Genomic DNA, 11,704 nt, shown 5'->3' with positions numbered 1-11,704 from the left:
TAGTTTATTCTGTCTTTACTATTTCCTTGCAGGTTCATTCTATTAATCATTAATCTTGTACCTAACTTTTTGAACAACTTCTTAAGTGATTGTCCTCCTAAACCTATAACGCGCCTCACACGACCTCACCAATTCTCGTACGGTTGACGCAGGCCTTTCACCTAACCGGCGTTTGTTGAGTGCGGCTAGACGGGAGCATAGTCGCAATCAATTTGATTAAGGAGTTTATTAGGATGCTTGACCCACCACACTCGTGTATCCACTTCACCCTCTCAATATAATCTTCAGCAAATTCCTTGATAGTAGAAGGAATTTTTAGGAAGAATGTCGTGTAAATCACAAGCAGGTTGTTGTGGCTGGAAAAAAGAGCTGTTTTGACTATGCTTCCAAGCAGGGGAAGATAGTACGATCGAGTCTAAGAAAATTATAAGGGCGTGTCACCGCGCAGACGTGAAATGTAGTAAGTGAAATGCGCACCACCTATGCTTCTATCAGCATGAGAGCGAGTTACAAGTCGGTGTCACCTCGAGGACAAAGATTTACTAGTAGCCTTCTGCCACTCAATCGATACTCGTGTTAGACAACAAGCAGAGCTACCAAAGGGAAAGTAAAACCAAATGACACTTCGAAGAGCTTGAAAAGTAAAGATACAAGGAAAGTAAATGGTTTGCTAAGGCGAAGTGCTTTAGCGTTAGTGTTTCGACTAGGTCGAGGTTTGTAAATTGCTGTGTTTGTATGAGAGATTGTGTGTGTGAACTGATCCCCGAACCCTCTTTATATAGTGGTTCGTATAATAATCTGATAAGGATGCATCTTTCGCAATCTAAGTAGGTTACTACTACTTGAGTTGTACAAGGTTTCGTTTTACTTGCCAACCAAGTAACTGGGTGATGCGCGTCTAGCTATACAAGTAGATCTCACATAGGTCATGAGTACTAACCCTTCGCTTATTAGACTTCCTAGTCTCCGACACGGAATCAACTACTAAGATTCTTTTTCCATCCCACGAGGTGCTACAGTCCCTGTAGGAATCCACCTCGCTCATCTTTATCCTCAGGGCTTAAAAACCCAAATGAGCCTATTTTTAGGGCCAAAGGTATTGGCCTAAATGTTGCCCAAGACTTATTCAATCCAGTCTTGGACCAAATTCTTAATTGGGCTCAAACAAAAGCATCAAAGTTCCAATAGATGCTCTCGACATGGTGTTTGCTTGGCTGATTAGTTCAAAACTTGGTATAAAACTAAGGTGGAAAAAAGATGTCAAAATACCCTCACATTTGCTTCTCTTGAGAAGTGAAGGTTGTGTTGTTGTTGTTGTTGATGGTGTAATCCTACGCTTGATGAGTGCATGACTATTAAAGGAACTACAAAGGGTTATATAATCCCCCATAACAAGCACAAATTTTATGGAATTTTTTGTTTTTTGTTTTTAGAAAAAAAGATTACAATGAGACGTCTCTAGGGCAGTCAATATTAATTGTATCTAAATGTAAAACTTGTGCAGCCTGAGAAGGAAGAGCACCCAGCCAAAATCTTCAGAGAATGCAAACCATGCTCGAGATTTGCAAGAGCATGCACATTAGCCAATAAATTGGCTTCTCAGATGGTATGAACAAAGCTGATATTATCAAACTTACTAGCAACATGAAGTACATCTCTAACATGGGATTTGAGACGTCAAGAAACTTCACATGCATTATTAACGCAATTAATCTTTAAGAGAAAATCTTCTTCGACCACAAAAACTTGAATTTGAACATTTTCTTCTTGATGTTAACAACCGTTCCCATTTTAGTAAAACAAAAAAGTCCGACCTTTGAGGGCCAGAAGCCCGAAATCCTAGTACATAGCCTTGGAATGGGCCTCCACTATTAAGCAGCCCAGACGGCACTCAACCCATTACAGTATTTAACATCACTCTTACGGTCTTACCCACCCCAAAACCCTAACGCCTTCGTCCCCCATTTCTCAACTCCGCAGCCGCTTAGGGTTAGAGAGAGCACTAGAGAGCTGCTTCAACAATGGTGTCGGGGTCAGGAATCTGCGCCAAGCGCGTGGTGGTGGACGCGCGTCACCACATGCTCGGCCGCTTGGCTTCCATCATCGCCAAGGAGCTCCTGAACGGCCAGAAGGTGGTCGTCGTTCGCTGCGAGGAGATCTGCATCTCCGGTGGACTTGTGAGACAAAAGATGAAGTACATGCGCTTCTTGCGTAAGCGCATGAACACCAAGCCCTCTCACGGCCCCATTCACTTCCGCGCCCCTGCCAAGATCCTCTGGCGCACCATCCGTGGGTACGTCGTCGTTTCACTCTCTATCTCTGGTTTTTCTGGTTCTAGTTTAGCCAGGTTTGCCTGTCTTTCGGTTAAGTTTTTAGTGTAAAAGGATGTGTGTTTTTAATTGTTGCGGAATCGATATTGATACTTATATGGATTGATTTGGCTGTGTTAGGTCATGTTTGGATTTGGTTTCGAACAAAATGTGAGAGTTTGATTTGGTTTTTTGTTTTGTTTTTGTAGGATGATTCCACACAAGACCAAGCGTGGAGCTGCCGCTCTTGCCCGTCTGAAGGCCTATGAGGGAATTCCACCTCCTTATGACAAGATTAAGAGGATGGTTATTCCTGATGCTCTCAAGTGAGATTCTTCGCTTTCGTTTGGGAGTTGATGGTTTTCTTTTAATGTTTGTGCTTGTTCTGTTTTCTGTTGGTTAATGGTTTATTGTTTTTGTGCTGTGAAAATTGACAGGGTCTTGAGGCTACAAGCAGGACACAAATACTGTTTGTTGGGCAAGCTTTCCTCAGAGGTTGGATGGAACCACTATGACACTATCAGGGTAAGAATTGTTGCAGCTGCTTTAGTCTTTAGTATATCTAATTTATGTTCATTATCTCTTGAAATTATTTCAGTGTAATGGTCTTTTTTATTGAGTCATGTTTTTCAATTTGTTTGACATTGCATTTATGAAGTGTTGTGTAATGCTTGTGTTATTATGTGCATAATTCTTCCTAAATTTATTATCACGAGGTTTCTTATGTTGATGCTTTATACATACTCTCATAATGTTCAATCTGCTTGTGGAGTGGTAACCTACTCTGAATGCTTTATCTACCATACTTTGTCCCTTTTCGTAGTTCATCTGCATAAATACTTGGACATTTTTTGAATAAAAGAATCTTGATGTATTTGTTGCTCTTAAATGCCCAGTGATGATAACACTACAGACCAAATTTTTGTTTTGAAAATTACTGGTGTCATTAGTTAACTTCTATCCATATGCTTTATTGCCTTCTCGTGTTTTCACAGTACCATTTGAGCTTAGTCGTGATCCCTATTTTTTTAAAACCCTTCTCTTGCATGTTATGCTCTATAATTCAGTAGCTGAATCCTATGTTCCTATTTGCAAACATCCACTAAAACTTCACTTCTTCCACTTCTCTTTTTTGTGGGAATAATCTCGAATGAGGAAGTATGTTATGGTATGTAAGGAGTTATTTAGTGTGATCTCATGGATGCCGTAGCTTAGATGAAATAGCCATTTATTGTTTCTTGGCTTATATTGATAAATTGATGTTTCATTGTTTAGTTGCCTGTGTCATGTTTTCAGTAGTTTCTTGTGCTCACTGATGTTGTATGTGCAGGAGCTTGAGAAGAAGAGGAAGGAAAGGTCTCAGATTGCATATGAGAGGAAGAAACAGCTTAACAAACTGAGAGTCAAAGCAGAGAAGGTTGCTGAGGAGAAACTTGGTCCTCACCTAAAGATAATTGCTCCTATCAAGTACTGAGCAGTAAACATCTTGCTTTAAGATGAAAATGTTGTGAACTGAGTGGAGATTGTTTTCCTAATGATACTTCATTTTTGTGTTTGATGGTTAAAGATGGTTGTAATTTTGTATGCCAGCCTTATTTATAAATTAGTGGAGTTTTCCAATTCAATTGGATGTTCATTCTAGATTTTCCTAAATGTTGTGATCCCATTTTAAACACCATCTTGGTATGCTATAGAATGCGGCTTTGTTGATATCCTACCGATCATTTGTAGTGATATGTTATGCAAATCCTCTGTCCTGATGCACATGGGCCGAATTTTACAGTGCTTGTTTCTGTTTGGTTCTTTATTTGTGATCTAGTGTTTATTGAGTTTAAAAAGTAATTCATTCATCGTTCGGTGTACTTCTTTCGGGTTGTCTCGCACTTTGCAGTTTGGACCATTTAAACTTGCTTTGATCGGGGTTTTTTTGCACACGAGCAGTTAAGTTTGTTGCTATTATTTGTCTAATGGAAGATGCTAAATATCATGTATGCAAGTTAGATATTACACCATTTTTATCTCCTTAGATATGAAATTTTATGGAATTTGGGTACAAACCCATCTCAGGGAGGGTATAACAAATCTTTTTTGCCTACTCTTCTACAACTTCAAAAAAATGAAGTATATTAATCTAGTAAGAGAGGTTTGAGAATAGAGTAGAGAGAATCGTGAAAAGAGTTGTCTTGTTTATTAATAGGAGTCCTTTATATAAGAAATTACAAAGTACTTATATGGTAATGATAAAGAATACATAGTCATATTCTAACCACATATTCTGATGACATAAGGCCAAGGCACACATATGAAATATCCTAGACCAATACGGAATATCTTAGAACACTCCTTGTGCCGCACGCCGCTATGCCGGTGGTGCTGATATGTCGCCTCGTCAAGGAACAAAAAACCTTATGGGAGAAAAACTAAACTTTGATCGTAGGAGAAAAAGAGTGCTATGCACCAATCTACTTCATTGAGAACTTTAATCATATGATGCTCTCCTGATATGAACATTATTCATAGAGACTTGATAGCCGACGCACGCCTATACTCTTCACATGTTTCTCAAAAGTACGTACACTTAGGCAAAGACTTATTAAATTCTTTCAGTCTTTACTTGGTTCGCTTGAATGTTAATAAACGCCTGTTGCTGTTGGTTGTAGAAGGACTTAGATGAAATATGCTTCGTTTTATCACCCTTGACATGACCTAACTTCATTTGCTCAATACAAACTGCATTATCTTCATAAATGCATGTAGGTTTATCAGTTGTAGACTATGTTGCACGGACACTCCGACACGCCAACACAGCTCCCGACACGGCAAAATACGTGTCCAACACGCCATGTGGCGTGTCAGTAACTGTTGAGTTTTCCGACACGTTTCGGACACGTTGACTGACTCTCTAAATAATCTCCAACACGCCACATCATCACTTATCAATTTTTTTTAATTGAAAAAAAAGAGAGAGAAAAGGAACCAAAACCTAAATAAAGCTATTATCCACTTTTGAAAGCAAGCTACTGCCAAGTTTTGTTAGCAATTTACTGTAAATTTGATTTTCTTTAATATTATGTTTTAAGTTAGAGGTCTGGTACTTTTAATATTATTAATTATACACTTCTATCATTTGCATTTGACTCTCTTTAATGTTATTTCTTATGGTATGCAATGAATTGAATTTAAAACATTATTTTGGTAATGTAATGAACTTATTTTATATTTTTATTTATTAAAAATAATAAATATATAATTTTATTTGCCGTATCCAAATCGTGTCGGATATTCAATTTTTGAGTTTTGTCGTGTCGGCGAGTTTTGCCCTGTTAGTGTCCGTGTCCGTGCAACATAGGTTGTAGAACTTAATCCACTAGTTCCTCTAATGTGTGTAATGATTGATCTCAACCAAACATATACTCGAATAGCTTCATGTAGAGCAATAATCTTCGCATGATTTGAGAATTTCGCCACGAGAGTATGCTTTGTAGATCTCCAAGATATCGTTATATTCCCAATGATGAACACATAACCAGTTTGAGAACGTACGCGTCTTTCATGTGGATCAGATAAATATCCGGCGTCGGCGAAACCTACCACCATATTGTTGGGTGTTTTGGCATAGGACAAGGCGGCGGTGGCGTGCACGGTGTCGGACCTGTGTCCGGCAGTCATGCCGGTGGCATTCATGGTGGCGGTTTGGCCTCTCCGTGGGTCGGTGCTGTGATTTCCAAGAGCCGCATAACCATCTTCAGTCCTTCTTGAATCATTGTAGGGAAAGAACAATCCTAAGTCAATGGTACCTTTAAGATATCGAAAGATGTTCTTGGCTCTGGTCCAATGACGTTGGGTTGGCGCTGAGTTAAATCTAGCTAATAAGTTGACTGAGAAGGCAATGTATGGTCGAGTGCATTGAGTTAAGTACAATAATGCGCCTATTGCACTAAGGTATGGGATCTCTGCGCCCAAGACCTCTTCGTTGTCTTCTTTCGGACAGAATGGATCTTTCTTTGTATCCAAACTTCGACCAATCATGGAAGTGCTAACATGATGCATTGAATCGCCTGAGCATCTTTGTTCATATGTAGACTGGTGGATGAGAATTCCACAAGATCGGTGCTTTAGTTCAAGACCTAGGCAAAATTGAGTCTTCCCAAGATCTTTCATCTGAAACTCAAATTTCAAATAAGCCGCGGTCTCTTTGATTTCGACAAGAGTACCGATAATGTTCATGTCATCTACATAAACGGCTATGATTGCAAATCCTGAACTTGTCTTCTTTATGAACACGCACGGGCATAGTTCATTGTTTTTATATCCCTTCCTAATCAAGTAGTCACTTAGACGAGTATAACACATTCGTCCGGATTGTTTTAATGTGTAAAGTGAGCGTTGCAACCTTATAGCATACGCACTTTGTGGTTTAGAGTCACTTGATTGAGGTAATGTAATGCCATCGGGCACTTTCATATATATCTCTGAATCTAGATCCTCATAGAGATATGTAGTAACCATAACCATGAGCTGCATGTCAAGTTTTTCGGACACTACCAAACTAACTAAGTAGCGGAAAGTTATGAAATCCATGATCGAAGAGTAAGTCTTTTCGTAATTAATCCCAAGGTGTTGTGAGAAACCTTGCGCCACAAGGCGGACTTTATTCTTCTCGTTACGCTTTCTAACAAAGACTCATTTATGTCCTATAGGCTTTACACTCGGTGGAGCGAGCTAGCACTACTGGGCCGAATACCTATCTCTTTGCTAGAGAATCTAATTCTGTCTGGATTGCATCTTTCCATTTAGGCCAATCTGCTCTGCATTGACATTCTGCAACGGAGTGTGGTTCGATGTCGTCGTGCTCAATGATTTCGTGAGCCACAAAATAAGTAAATACATCATCGACGTGTGTTGATGACTGGTTCATTAATTAATAAGTGTTATCATAACACATGAAGATCTTTATATTCTCTGATATTAACATTGATCTTGAGGCGTCCCCCATGGATTCTAACATCAATTCATGGACATATATAACTGTAATCATAGATGATCTCGTGAGAATGATTCTCAACATCGATGATCAAAAGATTGAGTTGTGCCTTGTTGGTTTGTTTCTTTCTTAGACGCGTGTCAACCGAACCAAGTGGCCTCCCTTTTTTCCTTTGGGGAGCCACGGCCTCCATCCCCCCACCGTGGGAGGCACTGTCGGTGGCGGTAGTCCCATGCCCGTGGATGGCCATGCCCTTGTTAGGGACATGCCGCGCAAGTACATTTACAGCTGGTATATTTGATCTTGTCACTTTCGCAATCTCAGGTCAAACATCGTATCTACTACTTTCTGAAGTTCGAGAATACGTTTCACTTCACTTTCAGTTTGTGAGGTACGAGGATCATAATGAGACTGAGTGGGGAAAAACCATGACAATTTCTATCGTTCCACATGAACACTTTTATTCATATCAAAGAAAAATAAATAAATGTGTTGAAATTAAAATAAGACGCCGAAATATAGTTATTTCGTCAACTAAGTCCCAAAATTTGAAAATGGTAGAAATATTTTTGGTTCACTTAGATGATGAAAGTTCATGGCTTCGTCACCTAACTTCTTAATATTTAGCGGGTCAAAATTTCGCCAATTTTTTGGGCCAAATTTTGTGTTTTACTTGAGTGACGAAATAGTCACATTCATGGGCTGAGTTTTCTTTTAGTAAACTCAAATCTCTTTGCTCCGAAGTTAATCGATTCCAAGCCGCCGTGTCAAGACCCACCACGAATTTCACCCTGAAACCCGAGGTAAATCCTGCAGGATCTACCTCGAAGGAAAATTTACCGAAAAATTTGGCATAACCTCCCTTGAAAATAGACAACCCTTCCTAAAAGCACCTGCAAACATTACTAAAATTGCAAATCCAACCTTAAACACCTGGAGCCTTCGTGCTCCCCAAATTCACAACACCACCCAATTTATTTACTAATCCCATATCCAACAATTCCTAGGTTCAGAGCAACTCTAATAGGGAAGAGAGAAAACAGAATATATGAATAAGCGGAAGCCATATTATGAACTATGCCTCAACTCCATGTACGCCCGACCTCAACTATGCGATCCTGCGAATTGGGCATTTAAAACTGAAGGGCCCAGGGGAAAACATTTGAAAACGTTAAAGTGAGTGGACAAAAATAAAGTTTAAAAGAAACAAGTCTTTATGTTTTCCCAAATTTAATCTCTTTAGAAAAGCTATGTTGCATGCGACAAGCTCAAAAACTTTTAACTTAAAAAAAATTAACAAAAACGTAACTAGCCTCACTAGTCTCCCAAACTTTATAATATAGAGCCTCTCAAGCCAAAATATATATGTATGTATTTACAGTCGTCATACTCCTTGTATGAATTTTTATGAAAGATAGAAATTCACACAAGGCTACAACACTTGCGCCTCGCGCTCACGTCACACCATAATGAGATTTCAAACACTACATCATTATGGTGGAAAAGACGAGTGTATATATGTGCATTTCTCCTATATGAATTACTACTTTCATTTAGGGCTATGATGCTTGCGTATCACGCTCACGTCACATCATAATGGAATTTCACCTCATTATAGCGGAAAAACACGTATGGCTAGCTAGCATTTATATACATACTATCCTCATAAATATCCAATATGCATATCCACCGAAAATCTCATTTTCGGTAACTCTCCAAAAATAAAGAAAATTGCCAATTATAAAAGAACGCAATAGGCATACGACTCCACCGAAAATCTCATTTTCAGTAACTTTCCAAATAGCAAAGTTAACAAATAAATTAAGAATATTTACTTCCAAAGATGCTTCGCATAAATAATTCATAAAAGTAAATTTATTCCACAAATTAAGATTCAATAAATTAAACTCAATCATTAAATATGAAATCATCACATGCATTTAATTTAAAATAAACGTCCACTCACAAATTTAGGTCTAAGTCTGATGTCGATTCGAGGTCTCTTCAGCTCGAACCTCCTCACGTCCTGATCAAAGGATATCATTAAATTCTAATCCCAATTTAAATCATAAAATTAACAAGTATGAATGTGAGCCTAAATCGCTCTCCTTAGCCCACTTCCTCAAATTCCAAAAACGGTTCGGGCTGGACGAAATGTGAGAGTTTGATTTGGTTTTTTGTTTTGTTTTTGTAGGATGATTCCACAAAAGACCCAAGCGTGGAGCTGCCGCTCTTGCCCGTCTGAAGGCCTATGAGGGAATTCCACCTCCTTATGACAAGATTAAGAGGATGGTTATTCCTGATGCTCTCAAGTGAGATTCTTCGCTTTCGTTTGGGAGTTGATGGTTTTCTTTTAATGTTTGTGCTTGTTCTGTTTTCTGTTGGTTAATGGTTTATTGTTTTTGTGCTGTGAAAATTGACAGGGTCTTGAGGCTACAAGCAGTACACAAATACTGTTTGTTGGGCAAGCTTTCCTCAGAGGTTGGATGGATCCACTACGACACTATCAGGGTAAGAATTGCTGCTTTAGTCTTTAGTATATCTAATTTATCTCTGGAAATTACGGTTATTTAAATTATGTCAGAGTAATGGTCTTTTTTTTATTGAGTCATATTGTTCAATTCGTTTGACATTGCATTTATGAATTGTTGTGTAATGCTTGTGTTATTATGTGCATGATTCTTTCTAAATTCATCATCACGAGGTTTCTTATGTTGATGCTTTATACACTCGTAATGCTTCAATCTGCTTGTGGTGTGGTAACCTACTGTGAATGCTTTATCTACCATACTTTGTCCCTTTTTTCGTTGTTCATCTGCATCAATACTTGGACATTTTTTTGAATAAAAGATTCTTGATGTATTTGTTTTTCTAAGATGCCCAGTGATGATAACACCACAGACCAACTTTTAGTTTTGAAAATTACTGTTGTCATTAGTTATCTTTCTATCCTTCTGCTTTATTGTATTCTCATGTTTTCACAGTACCATTTGAGCTTAGTCGTGATCCCTATTTTTTTAAAACCCTTCTCTTGCATGTTATGCTTTATACCTCTGTAGCAGAATCCTATTTGCCTATTTGCAAACATCAACTAAAACCCCACTTCTTCCATTTCTCTTTTTTTCTTTTTTGGAGTAATCTCGAATGAGGAAGTAAGTTATGGTATGTAAGGAGTTATTCAGTGTGATCTCATGGATGCCGTAGCTTAGACAAAATAGCCATTTATTGTTTCTTGGATTATGTTGATAAATTGATGTTTCATTGTTTAGTTGCCTGTCTCATGTTTTCAGTAGTTTCTTGTGCTCACTGATGTTGTATGTGCAGGAGCTTGAGAAGAAGAGGAAGGAACAGTCTCAGATTGCATATGAGAGGAAGAAACAGCTGAACAAACTGAGAGTCAAAGCAGAGAAGGTTGCTGAGGAGAAACTTGGTCCTCACCTAGAGATAATTGCTCCTATAAAGTATTGAGCAGTGGACATCTATCTTTAAGATGAAAATGTTGTGAACTGAGTGGAGATTGTTTTCCTAATGATACTTCATTTTTGTGTTTGATGGTTAAAGATAGTCGTAATTTTGTATGCCAACCTTATTTATAAATTAGCGGAGTTGTTTTCCAATTCAATTGGATTTTCATTCTTGATTTTCCTTAATGTCGTGATCCCATTTTAAAAACCATCTTGGTATGCTATAGAATGCGGCTTAGTTGATATCCTAGCGTCATTTGTAGTGTTATGTTAGGCGAATCCTCTGTCCTGATGCACTTGGGCTGAATTTTACAGTGCTTGTTTTTGTTTATCATTGGACATGTTTATCTTTCCACTTCTTTTCAGTCTGTTTTGTTCTCTCACTTTGCGGTTTGGACCATTTTAACTTGCTTTGACCGGGTTTTTTATGCACACGAGCAGTTAAATTTGTTGCTATTATTTGTCAAATGGAGGATGCTAGATTTCATGTTGTATGCAAGTTAGATATTACACCATTTTTATCTCCTTAGATATGAAGCCAATTTATGGAATTTGGGTACAAACCCATCTCAGAGAGGGTATACCAAATTGTTTTGTCTAGTCTTCTGCAACTTCAAAAAATGAAATATTTTTCTTTTTACCCTTCATATTCTCAAAGCAACACTCACTTTGGATGAGGAAAACTAGAGTAGCAAACAACACGAACCTAGATTAGGGATAGGTATGTCTATACAATTCTACATAAGAGTGCGGCTATTGAGACCTTTAAATTTGCTCAGTATACCTTTTATGCTCTTTACACCTCTTTTTAATTTTAACTATAAGCATTTGCTCACTAGACCTCTTTTAAATTCCTAACATAACCTTAGTATGTTATTCACATATATTTGATAATTTACCCATTATACATCTTATTTATTCTCTAGACCTCTCATTATTTAATTTTT

At 38.1% G+C, this 11,704-nt stretch overlaps 2 protein-coding genes across 2 annotated transcripts; both read left to right on the top strand.

Moving 5' to 3' along the window:
* The first annotated feature begins 1,934 nt into the window (after positions 1–1,934).
* LOC101298409 (60S ribosomal protein L13a-4-like) lies at positions 1,935–4,082 on the top strand. The gene is made up of 4 exons (XM_004297071.1): positions 1,935–2,293; positions 2,519–2,635; positions 2,747–2,834; positions 3,640–4,082. Exons 1-4 carry the CDS (start codon positions 2,022–2,024, stop codon positions 3,781–3,783), a joined length of 621 nt encoding a protein of 206 aa, XP_004297119.1. The 5' UTR covers positions 1,935–2,021; the 3' UTR covers positions 3,784–4,082.
* Positions 4,083–7,535: 3,453 nt separating this feature from the next.
* Positions 7,536–10,761, top strand: LOC101307009 (60S ribosomal protein L13a-3-like). Its single transcript, XM_004298239.1, has 4 exons — positions 7,536–7,684; positions 9,504–9,605; positions 9,717–9,804; positions 10,618–10,761. The coding sequence occupies exons 1-4, from the start codon at positions 7,536–7,538 to the stop codon at positions 10,759–10,761; spliced, it is 483 nt and encodes a 160-aa protein (XP_004298287.1).
* Positions 10,762–11,704: the final 943 nt, after the last annotated feature.

Source organism: Fragaria vesca, linkage group LG4 (genome assembly GCF_000184155.1).
Source record: "Fragaria vesca subsp. vesca linkage group LG4, FraVesHawaii_1.0, whole genome shotgun sequence".
Classification (NCBI taxonomy): Eukaryota; Viridiplantae; Streptophyta; class Magnoliopsida; order Rosales; family Rosaceae; genus Fragaria; species Fragaria vesca.
Note: the sequence above shows the minus strand (reverse complement) of the source record. Positions and strands in the feature narration are given on the sequence as shown.